Source organism: Nyctereutes procyonoides, unplaced genomic scaffold (assembly GCF_905146905.1).
Source record: "Nyctereutes procyonoides isolate TBG_1078 unplaced genomic scaffold, NYPRO_anot_genome, whole genome shotgun sequence".
NCBI lineage: Eukaryota > Metazoa > Chordata > Mammalia > Carnivora > Canidae > Nyctereutes > Nyctereutes procyonoides.
This window is the reverse complement of record NW_026575126.1, coordinates 49,171,238-49,190,476: the sequence shown is the minus strand read 5'-3', so window position 1 is coordinate 49,190,476 and position 19,239 is coordinate 49,171,238. Positions and strand designations below refer to the sequence as shown.

The 19,239-nt window shown below is 43.7% G+C and overlaps 1 protein-coding gene across 2 annotated transcripts in view; it reads right to left on the bottom strand.

Moving 5' to 3' along the window:
* Window positions 1-2,104: 2,104 nt before the first annotated feature.
* The window catches only part of BFAR (bifunctional apoptosis regulator), a 31,119-nt gene continuing 13,984 nt past the window's right edge, over window positions 2,105-19,239 (bottom strand). For both annotated transcript variants that reach the window (XM_055340742.1, XM_055340741.1), the window contains 6 exons: window positions 18,462-18,666; window positions 17,186-17,355; window positions 14,930-15,074; window positions 7,085-7,258; window positions 5,370-5,572; window positions 2,105-3,457 (listed from right to left, as the gene is read on the bottom strand). In XM_055340742.1, coding sequence (XP_055196717.1) covers window positions 3,265-3,457; window positions 5,370-5,572; window positions 7,085-7,258; window positions 14,930-15,074; window positions 17,186-17,355; window positions 18,462-18,666 — 1,090 coding nt within the window. In that variant the 3' untranslated portion in view covers window positions 2,105-3,264. The remainder of the gene's footprint in view (window positions 3,458-5,369; window positions 5,573-7,084; window positions 7,259-14,929; window positions 15,075-17,185; window positions 17,356-18,461; window positions 18,667-19,239) is intronic.

Genomic DNA, 19,239 nt, shown 5'->3' with positions numbered 1-19,239 from the left:
TGGAACTTGGGGCTGGAGTTTGTGTGGTTTCTAGTTTAAGGTCAAAAATCCAGTGCTTCTTTTGTAAAAACCACAACCATGCTCATGGCTGTATTGGGTTTGATACCATTTTTGAGGTTTGCCCTTTATGAAAAAGGGCTGAGCTTTGTGTTCTAACCTGCTCCTGATGGTGGGGAGTCAAACACCTACCAAGTGCCTGGCCTTGTTCTGTGTTCTGGGATGAGGCAATGAACAAGATGCCCACTCCTGGGGTCCCTGAGTCAGGTAAGTGCCTGCCCTCAGCTCAGGTTGTGACCCCAGGGTCCTGGGATTGAGCCCCAAGTCAGGCTCCCTGCTCAGCGTGGACTCTGCTTCTCCCTCTGCCTCTCCTCCCCCCACCCCCTGCTTTCTCAGTCTCTCAAATAAAATCTTGGGGAAAAAAAGATGCCCACTCCTGTGAAGTTCTAGTCTAGTAGTTATGAGCTTAAGAAAGAGTATTCTTGGGACATCTGGGTAGCTTAGCAGTAGAGCATCTGCCTTTGGCCCAGGGTGTGATCCCGGGCTCCTGGGATCGAATCCTGCATGGGGCTCCCCATGGGGAGCCTGCTTCTCCTTCTGCCTATGTCTCTGCCTCTCTCATAAATAAATAAAATCTTTAAAAAATTTTTTCCCGTTAAAAAAAAAAAAACATTTGGAGAGACGCCTGGCTGGCTCAGTCAGTGAAGCGACTCTGCCTTCGGCTCAGGTCATGATCCCGGGGTCCTGGGATTGAGCTCCACATCGAGGGCTTCTCCCTCTCCCTCTGCTGCTTCCTGACCCCCACCCCACTTCTGCACGTGCTCTCTCTCAAATAAATAAAAAAACCAACCAACCTTTGGAACTTCATTTTAAGGAACTGTATTACATAGTTTTATAGATTGCTCACTTTTGGGTACTGGCGAAATTTCCAGGTTTTATTGGTTATTGAAGTGACAAGGATGCTAGTGAATAAATATTTGCCACGCCTCCCCCGCCACCCCCTTTCATAGTGTTCCTTAACCCAGTGTAGTGGCCAAGGACAGGCCACCCCAAGGTGGGGCACTCTGGCATGCAGATTTGGAGCTGCAGGCAGCAGAGACCCTCCTGCAGGTCCGAGAGAAACTTCCGCCCCTCCTTTAACTACCTAGAAGAGTTGGAGTTGGGGTCTGTCCTAGGATAAGGACTTTTGCCAGAGGTGAATTTTATGAGTGGCCTGTCTGCAGGGCAGGCCAAAGGGCTTGTTAGGGACCTGCTCTTACCATGCCCCGTGAAGCAGAGGCCCACATCCCTACCTTAGTCCCTGATGACATACAGGCCTTGTTTTGTCCGTCTTTGGAATTAGCCATGTCTGCGTGGATTCCCCTCATGTACAAAGTGAAAGTTGATTCTCTGTTGATCTGTCTCATCCACTGATTCTTATTCTGGCTAGAAGGACCCTGAATGGGGACAGGAATTCTCTTGCCGCCTGCCACCAGACTTGCAAAAGTGCCATTTCATCATCAAAGGGCTTGTATATTTTCCATCAACATCCCCTTCTGAGGTCCCTGAGCCCGCCACAATTGAGAGGGTCTAGGGAGAAGAGAGGCGGCCTGTGGCCCTTGCTCTGAACATGCCTGTCCTCACTCTGGCAACGAGAGGCGAGTCGGGGCCAGCCTATGTGCTCTAGGCCTGGTCTCTGCCCTTCCTCCTGCCCAGCGCGTGTGTGGGTAGGACTCTCATCTCTGAAGCAGGATGTGGGGATTGTGTGAGGCCATGCGGTGCAGGTAGGGGCACTGGGCTGGCAGTCTAGCTGGGCCCAGCCCCACCAGTGCCATCCAGCCTCCACATGCTCATCTGGAATGGAAAACAGTAACTGCAAGGCACCGGGCCAGGGATGTGCAAATATCCCATGGTGTCTCCAGGCCTGCCGTGCTGTTGGGTGACTCGGGGAGAGCCAGGAGTCCCGGGGCCTGATGTGCCAATGCAGGAGGAAGGAGAGCGCTCACCCTCCTTTCACCTAAGACACCTTAGGGTGGCTCCTTGGCTGGGGGACTGACGTGTCTCGTGAGTTGTGTCGGGCAATGCAGATTTTCTTCACATTTTCTAAGCAATTATTTCTTCCCCTGTGTAGAACTTTATATAAAAAAAATCTTTATTTTGCTTTCAAGTGATTTCTTCAAACTTTCAGATGCAAAGTTTGAGGGAGATCTTCAGAGGTCCAAAGGATTAACGGAGGGTTCGTGGAGTCACAAAACAACACTGGATGCAAGCTTACCTCTGCAGGCCCATCTTCGGATGGCTCACGTTCACACCTGCTCTCTTTACACTGAAAGGAAATAAAAGGCCTTGCTTCATCTCATTCATATTTACAATTACAGCACTTGGTGTCATTATACTTGTGGCTTTATACAACAGAACAGGACAGTAGGATTATACAGTGCGAGGTCAATGTACAAAATGTTTCCTTGAACGAAAGAACTATAGCCTGGATACTAAATTCCTGAAAACAAAACAAACCAACTCCAAAACGATCATTTTAAGTGGCACTGAGGCAGCTCAGGCCGATGTGAATTACTCTCCATTATTGCCCAACATCCTACTCAATCCCCCCACCCCCACCCCACCCACTCCCGGGCTGAGTTAGGATCCAAACTTGTAGCGATATACACAGAAAGCCTGTGTGACAGTCTGATGGCCATTCTAGTCTCAAACGGAATCCTTTTAGAGGTTTAACTCTGACAAACTTTCCAGTAACTCTTCAATAATATAGAATCGTCCATAGGATTTGGGCTTTTCCTGTTATTTATGTGCAGCTGTCTATGCCTATGACAGGATCTTCTTCCATTTTCCTAAATTTGCCTTAGAGGATGGGCCTGGCCCCACCAAGCTGAGTGTCGGGGCTCAGTCTCAGGCTGTAACTCACTCCAGGAGCCACTGTCAAGCGAGACTGCTGACCCAGCAGCCTTCTGACGATGCCATACTGCATCCTCTGGGGACCCCGGGCCCTTGACAGCCATGGCAGACGGGGCCTCCCAGGTCTTTGTGAGGAGGGCAGCTGGCAGGGAGGTGTTGCTGCTGTGTTGGCTGAGTTCTGGGACGTTGGTCCCTGCTGCCATGATGCCACAGGCAGAGGGAGAGAGGACCTGGTTGTAGCCTCTAACAAAGCAGCACCTTGTTCACGAGGCGTAGACACAGGAAGTCCGCTCCCCCCGCCCCACCCCCACCCAAGCATCAGTGCTCAGATGTCAGTGAGGCTGGAAGAGTCCCTCAGGGCCTGGGCAGTGCCAGTCACAACACTTGGGTTTCCAGCTGTCGGACTTCCTTGACCACGAGATCAATGTTAATGATTGGGTTGAAGTACAGAGCCCAGTAAAATAAGCAGTTGCAAACAAACTGAGGAATGAGAGGCCAGAACATGGCCACGAAGAGCCCCTGTGTCGATACTTTCCAAAAATGGCTCCACATCCTCTGAGGCACGGTCCTGTGGAAAGAAGAGAGGCATCTGCGAGGTGGAATTGTGATGGTGTTCTAATGATGACGCCAAGTGCTTGGGCCCTGGACCCTCTCCCAGTGCAGTCTGGCTGTCTGTGCTGCACAGACCCCTCCGGCCCTGCTGCCCGAGGCGTACCTTGGCCTGCCCGCTTATCTTTAACTCCCAGGATGCAGCCTGCAGGGTTGTGCTTGGTGCCGCACCACACGAGGACCCCCCAGCACAGCCCCACCTGCTTTGTCGCTGGGTTACACTTGTGTGTATTTACTATCCATATTTTCTCTGAGAGGCTGTAGGCCTTCAGAGTCCAGACTGTCTATCTTCTTTACCGAAACATCTACAGCACCCAGCAGAGGGCTGGAGCAGAGGAGGGGCTCCATTAACTGTGCATGAATAAGTCAATAGGAGATTCTTGTCAGGGTTTGGGAACTATTTATAGGGCTGTTACTGACTGACAAGGCCAAGAACTCTGAGTCATAGGATGTTTAAGGCTATAAGGATGCTGGTGTGTTACTTCTGCCTGTCTAGTAGCCACTCCCTTTCTTCTGGAAACACCTTCTGAATTTTCCTTCCGGATGTACCCTTCTCCTATTCTTTTCCATGTAGTCTCAGTGGAGCTGAAGCCAGCCCCTAGTTGGGGGGTGAAGGCATATGCCTTGAGCCTGGTCAAGGGAAGCCTGGCATATCCTGCCCCATGTTATAGGTCCAGGTGGGCATGGGAGCCAGGCTGGGCCAATCAGAGCAAAGGAGTATGAGCCTGGAGACTGTAAGTGCTATGGGGAAAGGAGTGCTCTCTTTCCACCAGGGTTGCTAAGCTGCTGAGATCTGGAGTGACCACGTGCCCCATGTGAAGAGAGCTGCCCGAGGCTGAACAACACAGCAAAGAGCAGGGCTATAGAAGAGACAGGGTCAGTTTTGATGAAGGTCTCTGGGACCAGCTGTGCGGGAAGCCATGGAGGGCATTTCTCTTGTCCAGAAAGCCGATTCAGGTTGGTTTTTCTACCACTTGCAGCCAAGAGTCCTGACTCCGGGACTGGTTAGCCCTATGCTCTCATTTTACGCATTAATCCAGAGAAGTTATTACTAGCCCAATGGGTGGCAGAGCAGGATTAGAACTCATGCCTACAGGATTCCTTGCCAGATCTCTCTATGCTCTATCACAGTGCCCCTTTCTTTTCTTCTTTTTTTTTTTTTTTTTAAGATTTTAATTTATTTATTCATAAGAGACAAAGAGAAAGAGGCAGAGGGAGAAGCAGGCTCCTGTGGGGAGTCCGATGTGGGACTTGATCCCAGGACTCTGGGACCACAACCCGAGTCAAAGGCAGATGCTCAACCACTGAGCCACCCAGGTGTCCCCACAGCACCCCTTTCCTTAAAGTAGCCTCTTTTTCTCTCTTATGTATTCCTTTTTTTTTTAAAGATTTTTTTATTTATTTATGATAGAGAGAGAGAGAGAGAGAGAGAGAGAGAGAGGCAGAGACACAGGCAGAGGGAGAAGCAGGCTCCATGCCGGGAGCCCGACGCGGGACTCGATCCCGGGACTCCAGGATCGCGCCCTGGGCCAAAGGCAGGCGCTAAACTGCTGAGCCACCCAGGGATTCCCTCTCTTATGTATTCCTTAATAAAATCCTTCATGTACACCCCCACCCCAAGGAAGTAATGGTATGTTTTACCCGAGGATAAGAGAGGCGAAGAAACTCATGAACAGTGAGCACCAAGAAAACTTCCCTGTCTCCAAACACCAGGAAATTTGCCTATTTGCTGCTTAAGCAGTGTTTCTAAACCAGAGCCCAAGGAGTGTCTTCATGTTTGTGTAATACTTCGAGGAGGACTCTTCTACCACTTGGTATGTCTTTCTCAGTGCCTGTTGTTCCAGCCACCTCCAACGTACAAACACACTTACTTCAGTTCGCTTCGTGACCAGATCCTCCAAAAGGAGAATAATTCCAGAACCGAGAGTAACATGGCATTGACAATGAGGAACCGTGACGTCCAGTAATGGACCTCCAGCCAATCCCAAGCAAATTCAGCAATCAGCTGGTACGGAAGGAAGGAGTACTTGACAAGGAATTCTCTCCACTGCTTCCATGTGGGCTCTCTGAGATCCTTTACAATAACATAAAAATAAGCACAAGTGGACACACAAAATTGTGAGGATGGACTTTCATGGAAAATATTGTGGTCACCACAATGAACTTCACATTTATGAAAACACACACTTATCCAACAACCTAACTGAATGAGCTGAAATTTCCATCCATCAGCTCATCTTGTAATAAATAATCTTACACCAGATAAACGTTACCAAAGAAGTTGAACAGAGATGCTTATTATGTAACTGTGGAAGCTCAGAAGTAAAAAACTAAGCATGAGTTATAAATGCTGAAGTTTGGCAATGAACTGAAATTAAGCCATTTTTTGAACTTCTTCCTCAATGCCTGGGTAGCTCAAACAATTTCCTAAATTTGACATTTTAGCTGAAGAATGCTAACAGATCATGGGAAAATTAAACGTATACCTTGAGAAAGTAATTTTGGGAAAAATAAAAAACCTTAACGACAGATATTAGCAGATAATTAACCAGAGCATTTAAACAACACATGGGGGCATCCAGAAGGCTAATGGAAGCTCAGCAGGACCATGTACAATGGAGTAGATATGAAGTATTCCAAGAGGAAAGTGAGCCTGCTGAGTGGGCAGGGGTCGCTGGGGCTTGTTATAACGGAGACGTAGGGAGGTCTGTGTTCCTAGTCCAACGAGGGCAGGTAACAGCAGGAAACTGGGTAATTAGACAAACACTGTGCATAGTCGCTAATCAGCAGGCTTTAAGTACATCCAAGGCTCAAGTCGGTCAGGCAGACACTTGACTCAAGTATTTTAAAAAGGGTCGCTGGAGATTTAGGAATTCTGTTTTAATATTTATGGGTGTGGATCATATATGACGATTCTTATAACCATGTGACTTTTGATTTAAACAGATCAGAGAGATGGTCCCAAGAACAGCAGTGTAAAGGACATTACTCTAAAATGACCAACCAGACAAAGAGAAGTCACAGAGTAAGTGGGATCCACCAACAATTCTGAAGGACTCCATGGGTCAAACTGAAGACACAAAAGCCAAGGTGGGTAACAACGCCTCCCATTGGCCTGTGGTCAGCTGATGCAACAACTCTCATCAGCAAAGACAGCTTCCTTTTCAGAGGCCACCATGATGGATACTAACCCTGCCCTGTGGGGACAAATAATCATCCTTTGGGGATCCTCTTAACAGACATATGACTAAGCTGGAAGGTCCATAAATCTAACTCTTGGGTCATGTGGACCTACGCTATCTTCCTTTAGAGCAAAAGCAATGCTGTTCTCCCTTCCCTTAAATATTCCAAGTCCAGAAGGTAGTTCCTCTTGCTATGCAATGCAGAAAATAAAACTGGCTTCTGGGAGTTGGGAGGGGTTGCCTTAGATGTTCCCTTGTAGGGTTTCTTCTTGCAAGGAACAAATGAAGGCCATATATGAAGCCACCATGCTGGCGCTTTCCTGACAGCTACAGCCATATCTCCAATTCTATAACACACTGAGGAGTGAAAGAACAATTCCATTCAAGGCACTCTGCAGACCTACCAGAAGCTTAGTGAGGATGTCCTCCCCAGGACTGTCTTCTTGCAGAGGGCAGATGGTGTGGATGAATGGTAGGAAAGTGTCTGTGTAGTCAAACAGGTAGAGATACAGAAGCCCAAGTCTTGGGGAGCTTTTGAGGGCATAGAGCAGGAACAGGGACCTGCCTGGGTTCACAGCCTGCAGAGGACAAAGTGGGTAAAGGGGCGTGTTACAACCATGGCAGCCAGCTCCCCACCCATGCTCCTTCCACAGTCTCACATCCTTTGCCATCAGCCCTTTTTGTGTGATTTGCACAAACGATGAATGAATGGATGAATGAACCAATGAATGGCAAGAAAAGGCCCAAATAATCCATCTGTTGGGCTATATTTAATAAAGATCCAATCTTTCTCCGTGGCTTTGGCAAGGATTGGGGGGGGGGCTGAGAAGCATACTCCTAGGTATGCTAGTAAAACTCAACCTTTTTGGAAAAACAATTCTGTAAATCGTATCAGAGAGTCTTAAAAATGTTTAATTTAGGGGTGCCTGGGTGGCTCAGTTGGTTAAGCATCTGACTTGGTTTCAGCTCAGGTCATGATCTCAGGGTCATGAGATCAATACCTGTGTTAGGCTCCATGAAGCCTAGGCATGGAGGCCGCTTAAGATTCCCTCTCTCGGGATGCCTGGGTGGCTCAGCGGTTAAGTGCCTGCCTTTGGCCCAGGGCGGGATCCTGGAATCCCAGGATCAAGTCCCACATCAGGCTCCCTGCATGGAGCCTGCCTCTCTCTCTGCCTATGTCTCTGCCTCTCTCTCTCTCTCTCTATCCCTCTCTCCCTCTGACTCTCATAAAAAAAAAAAAAAAAAAGATTCCCTCTCCCTCTTCCTCTATCCCCCTACCCCCGCTGGTGTGCATTTAATTTAACCAATATATTAATGGGCACCATTTAAAATAAAAGTAATCAGAAATACAGAGGCTTTATGCAGGGATCCCTGGGTGGCGCAGAGGTTTAGCGCCTGTCTTTGGCCCAGGGCGCGATCCTGGAGACCCAGGATTGAATCCCACGTCGGGCTCCCGGTGCATGGAGCCTGCTTCTCCCTCTGCCTGTGTCTCTGCCTCTCTCTCTCTCACTGTGTGCCTATTATAAATAAATAAAAAAATTAAAAAAAAAAAGCAGAGGCTTTATGCACAAAATGTTTAGTGCTGCATTGTGTATAACAGAGAAAGTGGAATCTGCGACCTAAATAATGAAGTTACAGAAGATGTTTTAGCAGAGAATTCATATAGCCACTGAAAAACATATGTGGGAAGTTTTGGGTAATGCTCATGTTATAGTGTTAGGTGAAAAAAGAGTCAAAGATGTGTAGCAATCTGATCTTCCTGCTGCCGGCCCCATATAAGCCAGACCTCTTTCACATCCATTCCCAGAGAAGCACCTGGCTCATGACAGATGTATTTGTAGAATGAATATAAAAACAAAAGGACCACTTAAACTACACACAAGTTGTCTGGAAGAAAAGAGAGTAAGATATAATGTTAACCATATTTGACTCTCAGGTGGGACTATGGGTTATTTATTTTCATTTTTGTCACTTTTGTAAATTTTCCTATAAAATGTGCATTTATATTTTTCCTGATTACAAAAGTAACTCAAAGTGACTCAGTTTACTTGATGCTAGTAAGCATCAAATAAAATGGACAAAAGGTATGAATGGAAAAAAAAAAGGTATGAATGGCTACTTCACCAAAGAAGATATAATAAGGATGCAAATAAGCACATAAAAAGATGCTCAATATCATTAGTCCTTAGAGAAATGCAAATTGGACCAGTACATTAGCACCATGCACTGATCTGAATGGGAAGAAGTTGGGAGCAGGGCTCAACAGAAGGGCAGGAGGCGGCTTTGGGGAGTGATAGGTTCACTACCTTGATCACAGTGATGGTTTCACAGGTGTTTACAATATGTCAAAACTTGTCAAACTGATGAATAAAGGAGATGTGGTATATATATGAAATGGAATATATATTCGGCCATAAAAAAGGATGTTGCCATTTGCAACAACAAGGATGGAGCTAGAGAGTATAACGGTAAGCGAAATAAGTTAGAGAAAGACAAATACCATACAATCTCGTTCATAAGTGGATTCTAAGAAACAAAAAAACAAAGAAAAAAAGAGACAGCCAAAAAACCAGACTCTTACCTCTAGAGAATGCACTGGTGGTTACCCGAGGGGAAGGGATAGGGGAATGGGTCAAACAGGTGTCAGGGATTAAAGAGTACACTTATTTTGATTAGCACTGAGTAATGTATGGAATTACTGAATCATTACTGAATCACTAAGATAACACTGTACATTAATTATACTGGAACTTTAAAAAACTTATCAACTGGTACACTTTAAATAAGTATATGTCAATTACAGCTCAAAAAACTATAAAAACACATTCAAGTTATTTGATGCTATTAAATGGCTTACTATTAAGTTTTAAGAAAAGAGACCTTCTCTTTAAAGATTCACATTCAAGTATTCAGGGGTGAAATAATATGAAGTTTGCACATGCTTTACTATAAGCCCATACATTGGGCGTGTGTGGGGGTGTGGGTAGAGTATTATATAATAAGAATGGCCATAGTTAATACTCACTGAAGTTGGGTGTGTGTACACTCTTCCCTCTATTTTTTATGTACCTGAAATTTCCTGTAGTGAAGATTTAAAAAGGTGTTCATCTTAGGTCTGGGATAGGAAAGGTACAAGAATACCTTGAACATCTTATTGTGTAAGAAAATAAAGTATCTGGACAGCAACAGGCAAAAGAATGAAACTGGACCACTTTCTTACACCATACAAAAAAATAAATTCGAAATGGATTCCAGACCTAATGTGAGAACTGAAACTGTAACAGTCCTAGAAGAGAGCACACAAGCAGTAATATTTTTGATATCAGCTATAGCAATTTTTTTTTCTAGATTAGGTCTCCTGAGGCAAAGGAAGCAAAATAAAAAATAAACTATTGGGACTACATCAAAACAAAAAGCTTCTGTACAGCAAAGGAAACAATCAACAAAACTAAAAGAAAACCCATAGAATAGGAGAAGATATTTGCAAATAACATATCTGATAAAGGGTTAGTATCCAAAATATATAAAGAACTGATACAACTCAACACCCCAAAAATGAATAATCCAATTAAAAATGGGCAGAAGTCTTGAATAGACATTTTTCCAAAGACATATACAGATGACACATGAACAGATGCTCAACATCACTCATCATCATGGAAAGACAAATCAAAACTACAGTAAGATATCACCTAACAACTGTCAAAATGGCTAAAATTAACAACACAAGAAACGACAGGTGTCGGCAAGGATGTGGAGAAAAAGGAGCCCTCTTCCACTGTCGGTGGGAATGCAAACTGGTGCAGCCACTATGGAAAAGAATATGGAGGTTCATCAAAAAGTTAAAAATGGAGCTACCCTATGATCCAGCAATTGCAATACTAGGTACTTACCCAAAGAATACAAAAATACTAATTTGAAGGGATACATGCGCCCTGAGGTTTATAGAGCATTATCTACAATAGCCAAATTATGGAAGTATCCATTGATTGATAAATGGATAAAGAAGATGTGGTATATGTAAACAATGGAATATTACTGAGCCATAAAAGGAATGAAATCTTGCCAATTTGCAAGGACATGGATGGAACTAGAGGGTATTAATAAGCTAAATGAACTAAGAGAAAGACAACCGTATGATTTCACTCATGTGGAAGTGAAGAAACAAAACAACTGAGGGGTGCCTGGGTGGCTCAGTTGATTGAGCATCTGACCCTTGATTTTGGCTCAGGTCATGGCCTCAAGATGGTGCGATCAAGCCCTCATATCAGGCTTTACACTCAGCAGGGAGTCTGCTTTCGATTCTCTCTTTCCCTCTCCCCCCACCTCATGTGCACACTCTCTCTCTCTCAAAAAAAGAAGAAGAAGAAGAAGAAGAAGAAGAAGAAGAAGAAGAAGAAGAAGAAGAAATGAGAGAATTATAGCATTACCATTTTGCAAGTAAACAATCAATAATCATGGTGGCTGCCCTCACCAGAAAGAGACAATTAGACATTATGAGCCTCTTGATTCTTGATGGAAGTAAACACCACCACATATGATGGAGTCTTGCTGAATACCTAAACCAATGCAAGCTTCTAGATTTAACTACTGGATTATGGGATATACAGGGGACAGAAGAGCCTGTCAGGTGACACCACAGAGAGGCAGTCAGCCAAATTTAGGATGTGGGATAATTGGGACACCTGGGTGGCTCAGTGGTTAGGTGCCTGCCTTTGGCTCAGGTCATGATCCTGGGATCTGGGATTGAGTCCCACATCGGGCTCCCTGTGGGGAGCCTGCTTCTCCCTCTGCCTGTGTCTCTGCCTGTCTGTCTCTCATGAATAAATAAATAAATCTTTGAAAAAAAAATAAGGATGTGGGAAAATTGCAGGCAAAACTATCTGGTTTTGTCAATGAATAAATTCAAGGTGACAAAGAGGGAGGGGGAATCCATACACTACAAGAGACTTAAGAGACATAATAACCAAATGCAGAATTTGTTTAGAACAAATAACCTGGAAGAAAAAAAGATGTAGCACTACATTTGATTATTGACAAGTTATCTGATATCAGAGAATTTTGTTTTAAAATTTTCTTAAAAGATTTTATTTATTTGAGAGAGAGAGAGTGAGAGTGAGAGAGAGAGAGAGAGAGAGAGAGAGACCACAAGCAGGGGTGGGGGCAGAGGGAGAGGAAAAGCAGGCTCCCTGATAAGCAGGGAGCTCAGACATGGGGCTCGATCCCAAGACTCTGGGATCATAATCTGATCTGAAGGCAGACCCTTCATCGACTGAGCCCCCCAGGCACCCCTAGTTTTGTTTTTAAAAGAGTCTTTACTTTTTAGAGATGCACAATATTTAACCTATGAAAAATAAGGTATCTTAGATTTTCAAAATAGTCAGGGTGGGGGTAGGTGGGGTGGTATCACTGGAATAAACATGATCATAAGCTGCTGTAGCTGGTAAGGGTACACAGCAGTTTTGTACTATTATCTTGCTTTTGTGTAAGTTTGAAGTTTTCTATAGTAAATATCTTTGCATCCTAACTTAGGTGAGAAATAAACACGGGAGTAGTTCTTCATTCCAAGTGTTTCCCAAGGGGGATCCCTGGGTGGCTCAGTGGTTTAGCGCCTGCCTTTGGGCCAGGGTGTGGTCCTGGAGTCCCACCCCACATCGGGCTCCTGGCATGGAGCCTGCTTCTCCCAATGCCTGTCTCTGACTCTCTCTCTCTCTATATCATGAATATATAAATAAAAAAATCTTAAAAAAAAAAAGTGTTTCCATATATATATATATATATATTTTTTTTTTTTTTAAATCTCTTCTTAAGGAGCCTTTTAAAAACTTTTTTTCCTCTATAACCCTGCCCCCTCCATGAAATGCTAAATACCACAGATAGACCATATATCTGTTTATGTACTGTGGTCTTTGGAAGGGAACAAATCATATTCTAAGACTTTTATTTTCTACCCCTCACCAACCAATCGCCATGGGGGCGATACTGTTCTTGTTAGACATGCAAGATCTAAAGGAGCACTGGCCCTAGAAATCAAGTCTGAGTGTGGCCAGCCACATCATGGTCAGTACCAGAGAAAGGAAGATGACCAGGCGACTTATCTGTGGGTCCAGTGTCAGTGTGAGTGCTGAACCAGTAGAGTGGTTGGGTACTTCCTATCGGAGAAAGAGAAAAACCAACCACCCGGTAAGGTGGTTATGACAGCACTTCAGCAGGGAACGGTTTCTTTCATGTCTAATGAGAACAGGAACTGTACCCGGACACTAAGGCTGGTAGGATCTTATCACACACCTTTTGACCTTCTGGTTAATTGGCTAATTGTCACATGGCCAACCTCAGGGTGGGGCTGGCAGCTCAGAAGATGTGAAAGAGCAGCCTGATAAGATTTGCCTGCTTTTACCCTGGGTCCAGAATTAAGTTCCCATTTGCTCTGGTTCATATTAAGATTGCTTTTACGGATTTTGAATAGCAGGCCAACAATAATGGAAACAACAACAAAACTTCTACCTGACGACCTCCGTGCCTATTCTTCAAAAATTCTGAAACTAGAGTTATTATAGTTTTAAAATAATACATCTACATAGTCAACACAATGTTTTCCAAATGGCCCCCAAGTGTATTGATAAATCTCCCTTCTGTCCAAGTCTCAATCCCTAGATGAAAACATTAACAACAGTTTGTGTATCCTTCTACATATATTCCACGCATATGGCAAACATACAGATATATACAAATGTGTGTATTTTCCAATGCGCTTGTATTTTCGGTGAACAGTACAACTGCCTTCCTTACTGGCACTCCCAGAGTCACCACCTTCTACCTTCATCTGTACACATCTGGGTGGCACCCTATTTATTTAACCTGTTCAAATGATGGGCACTTCGCTGGTTTTCCATGTGCTGCTATTACCAACGATGCTGTGGTGAATGTCTCATTTAATGACATGTGGGGGCTCAAAGTTTAGTTTGTACTGTGACTTTATGAAGTCACTTACTGAGGAGACAGGCACACAAGGCCTGGGTGCCTGCTGGTGTTCCACAGCGAGTGTGCCTTAGAGAAGCCCAGCAAGGAGTGCAGCCAGCCCTGCCCTTGAACCCCAGACCATGCTGCCTGTGCTCTAAGTGCAAAGAAGTGAAAGTGTAGATCATGGGGTAGGCACGATTTAAATGTTAATAGTTATTGATAAACTGTTCTCTGAGCAGACTGCACTATATTTAGGATACACAGAACATATGAGTTCTCTTTCCTCTTATGATGCTCTTATTCTGGACAAGATCATAGAGGGGAAAACAATGCACTTGCTTATTTTAGTTTGCACTTCTCTAATTATGGTTGAGCATTTTTTTCCCATGAGCTTATTGGTCATTTGTAATTATTTTTCTCCATGCTGTCTTTTTAGGATATGTAAGTCGGTATATATTCTAGATATTTTATAATAAAACATATTCATTTTACAGTACAGTATATGCTAAATCCTATCTGTGGTGCAGTCACAATGAAGAATAATTTATCAATACCTCATAAAGCTGAAGATGTGTATTGCCTGTGACCTAGTAATCTTGTTCCTCAGTATATACTAGAAAGCATAAGAACTTCCAAAGAATTTCCACAGCAGCACTGTTTCCAGTAGCAAAAATGGAAAGAATCTCAGTGTTCACTGACAGGACAATGCATCAACTATCATATGCTCAAAAAGAGAAAATGAGTGAACTGGAGCCAGAGGGGTAAAGGCTACTTGCAGAAGGACACGCTCTCAGTTCATGCCTCCTCTGTTAAGGTTGAGGATTTGTAAAACAATGCTCCTAGTGTGTGCGTATGCACACCCATAATACAAGTAGGGAAACATGGCCGGTGGGCCCCCCAGCTCTGCTGTAGGAGCATGGTACCTCTGGAAAGGGTGGGGAGCTGGGGGCTTTGGTTGTGTCTGTGATGTTTTCCCAAGGAGTGGATATGTAAACAACGGAGAGGCTGTTCTCTATATTTTTATCAATTAAAAAAACAAAGAGGGCAGCCTGGGTAGCTCAGCAGTTTAGTGCCGCCTTCAGCCCAGGGCTGGATCCTGGAGACCCGGGATCAAGTCCCACATCGGGCTCCCTTCATGGAGCCTGCTTCTCCCTCTGCCTGTGTCTCTGCCTCTCTCTCTCCCTCTCTGTGTGTCTGTCATGAATAAATAAATAAAATCTTAAAAATAAATAAATAAATAAATAAATAAATAAATAAATAAATAAATAAATAAATAACAAAGAGTTCACCTTATATTCCCAGAGATTTTGGGGAGGCTTCACACCTAGTGCTTTGACACGCTCCAGTTCCAGAAGGATGGCTCTTCTGTGGCTGCTGTTTTCTATGGTATATGGTGCCCTTGAAAATTCTTCCTCAGTCAGAGTTAAAAGCAACCTGTGGGGGAGGGGTAGCAGTAGGAAGAGAGTTCTTTTGAGATTTTATACTGGAGGCAAACTTCACACTCAGGATTGCATCCTATCAGCATAAGTACTTCAGGCTTGAGTAAGGTAAGACACTCAGTATATGAACCAACAGTAATAACAGCAAACAACTGAATGCTCGGTGAATCTCGGAAACTATTTCCATGAGTCATCACTGATCCATTTAATAGTTCTGCCCAGTAGATGGCATGATGGCCGTTTTGTGGCTGAAAAAATGGTTTGAAGGAATAAAGTGGCTCAGCCAAGGCACACCCTGGTCTCTTCTACTCTTAATCTCTGATCATCCAGCTATGCAGTCTAACCTTTCACATACTGCAAAATGTATGTGTACAGAAAAAAAAAAAGGAAAGAAATCCAATAAAACGTTACGATTTTAAGAGTAGCTGTTTTAGGATAGTAATTTAAGAAAAATAACTGTAGATCCCTTGTCTGATCCCATTCATCTGAAAACAACTCCACCTCAACAATAATTCATCACTAAAAACACCCTGGTGCACCAGCAAGGAGGCCAGCAGGACATCATGTCCTTTTGTGGGTAATTTGGAAATATTTATCAAAGTTGTAAAGGTTTATTTCCTTTAACCCAGAAATTGCAGTTCTAGAAATCTATCTTCTGGAAGGAAGGCAATTATGCAAACATGCATTAACTAGGTAGAGAAGAAAAAAATTATTTTAACCACAATTTGGGAGAGGTACTAATTCTTACAAAAACCAGATGATTCAAGTGGGAGCATTTGGCTTTCCTGTCCCGGGGGAAAACATGACTGGGGTGGGAAGCCAGCAGTCAGGCAACCTGGCAGGGAGCAGACAGCCGTCTGGAACAAGTCAATCAGCAGCAGTGGCTGCTCTCAGCACTGCGTGGTATGCCAAGTACTATCCCTACACATTCTCTTCGAGGAAGGAAAGACCCCAAGAAAGATGGACAGTGCTCTGGAAGAGGGCGTGGGGATATGTTGATGGGCAGAAGGAGGCCTCCCCAGGGCCTGAGAGTTCGATTCGGGAGTTCCTTGTATTAGGACATTTGCTACAACATTGCTTGGAATTGCCTAGAATAGGAAAAAGGAAGCAACTCAGATTTGTTTTGGTAGAGATGAATTAAACAGACTCCAGTATATATGCATATATACACATACATATGCATATACATACACATATAGATAAACGTAGGTCTGTTTAGTATAACTGTATTTTCAAACAGATAAATAACATACGTTTATATGTATCTACATATACACACATAAAAAAACCTGGAAAGATGTCCAGAAAGATGACAATGGCGGTTTTCTCTGAAGAGCAGAATTAAGAGGGTATTTCACTTCCAACACCCTATAGTTCTACATTCTTATTTTTAAATAACCAGCAAATATATGTTCCTCTTATAATCAAGAAGCAACAAACAAAATGTCAGTAACATAAAATGATTCAGCTGCTTTGGAAAACAGTTTGGCAGCTACTAAAAAAAGGTAAACCTACAGAGTTACTTATGACTGAGCAACTCCACTCTAAGAGAGTACAAGAGAGTACTGAAAATGCAGGTCTACACAAAAGCTGGTATGCCAGGGGATCACGGCAGGACTGCTCCTAACAGCCCCCAAATGCAGTCAGCCAGAACGTCCACCAACAGAAGGATGCATAAATAAAATATGGCACAGCCACAAACTGGAATATTACTGTGCCATAAAAATGAATGAAGCACTGACACCCGTGACAACTTGGATGAGCCTTGAAAATGTTCTGGGATGTGAAAAAGCGAGACCCAAAAGGTCAATTCCATTCATAACAGATATCCTAAACAGGCAAATCCATCAAGAGGGCAAGTGAAATGGTGGCTGCCGGGGAGGTGGGAGGGGGTCATGAGGGCTGATGGTAAAAGGGTAGGTAAGAGCTTTCTTTGTGGGGTGATGAAGATGTTCTAAAACTACTAGTCTGTGGTGATAGCTGCACACATCTGTGACTATATTAAACATCATGGACTGTACAATTTAACAGGTGAACTTTATAGTATGTGGGTTTTATCTCAATAAAGCAGCTTAAAAATAAGTGTCAGAAGACCTTGCTTCTTACCTTCCATTGACTCTTTCTGCTAAAAATCGGTCTCTGTAGAGAGAGGCCCAAGGGCCCAGCTGCTCCAGCCAGAGGACCACTTCTTCTGCTGTCCATTTGGCCACAGCCTTATGGACCAAGAGGTCGTGCTCAGATTCCCTGCTGCTCCAGTGATACACAAGCAGGACCACCTGGGCAAAAGGGAAAGCTCTTAACACACAGAAAGGTCAGAGATGCCAGTTCTTCAATATGTGAGTGTGGGGCAGGGGCAGGAAGAGGCTGAGGATGGAGGGAATGGTGGCAAGCCGGTGCAAGGAAGCATAGCAACACCACTGCCACAGAGGGCTGGGCAGCAGAAGTCTCAGTGGGCACCTCTCATTGCCAGTGGGGGCGCCCTAAGGGATCAGAGACTGGAACAGAACTCACTGCAGAGTGACTGGAGGCACTGTACCCTTGACTCTAACATCTTGGCTGATTTAATGGACTTATGTTCCTTTTTTGCTGGAAAATTTGTAATCTTGAAATTGTTATAGCATGGAACTAAAAAGAAAATAATATTCTCAGGATGCCTGTGTGCCTCAGTGGTTGAGCATCTGCCTTCAGCTCAGGGCGTGATCCTGGTCCAGGGATCAAGTCCCACACCGGGCTCCCTGTGAGGAGCCTGCTTTTCCCTCTGTCTCTGTTTCTCTTCTGTGTCTCTCATGAGTAAATAAAATCTTTAAAGAAAAAAAAAAAAGAGAAAGAAAGAAAACAGTCTCTACATGGGATGTTAGTAAAGTGCTGGGCTTGAAACTTGACCATCAGGGTGGACATGGTCTTGAATTCCAGTTCTAACACCTTCCTGCATCTGTCTTACCCTTAAAATGGGAATAATAGGGGCGCCTGGCTGGCTCAGTCGGTAAAGCATGTGATCTTGATTTTGGGGTTGTGAGTTCAAGTCCCATGCTGGGCATGGAGTTTACATTAAAAATAATGATAACAATAATAATAAGAAATAAACAGAATGGGAATAATAATGGTGGCTATTGCAGAGGTTAGGAAGAGCATGAAACAGAATAAAGCTAACAATAACTGGGCTCTGAATATCACATTATCTACTTGAGTATGTAGCATCCTGGAAAAATCATACAACCCAGCAGATCTCCAGGCATGCAGTGAATCATCACATGCAGGTATGCCATCAATTTCAACAGAACTGACTTCAAAAAAAAAACAAAAAACAAAAAACAAAAAACAGGACTGACTTCAGCGGAAACTGTGGAGGGAAGGGGGCAGAGAAACACAGTGATAAACTTACTGCCACACCAGTTAAAGCGGTGAGCACTCCGGAAAAGAATCCCCCGCCTCTCTGCGGATTCACTCGGCCTGTGTTGGGAGCTAAAGGAACTTGATCATTCCCATATTTCTGAAAGGCTGTGAGACTCTGGACTATGTCATTATTCTGCTGAATGTCTTCAAATCGCATTCTAATGGCATCAGGAAATAATTTCTCAATGGCATCCCTATGAAGAGGAAAAAAAAAATCACAAGACGGTTGTTTGTCTAAATATACTTATAATGTTTAGAGGCCAAAATCAAACTAACATTCAATATTTAATAATATACAAGAACAGACAAGAAGGTCAGTTATGGTCCTGTTGATGACAGCAAAAAATCTGGAACGACTTACATGTCCACTGTTAGAGAAACGGTCAAATAAAACATGGTCTCTTCACATGATCGAACACTACATAGTTCTAAAAATGAATTTACTGCTTATCACTTGTATCAAGATGGATAAATTTAAGACATACGTATCATTGAATGAAAATAGTAAACTGAAGAACCGAGTAGATAGTGCACAACTGATGTGAGGAAATACTTGCATTTCCTATTGATACATAATGTTTAAAAGTATTTTTAAAAATCTGAAGGACACTGTGTGTTATATGTTGATAAACTGAACTCCAATAAAAAATATATATACAAAAAAATCTGAAGTAAATCATAACTAAGTCATAGCTGAAATGACTGGGTAAAAAGGGAAGGAAAGATGGCAAGATGGGGAAGAAGAGGTTAAAGCGGCCTTTAACTTT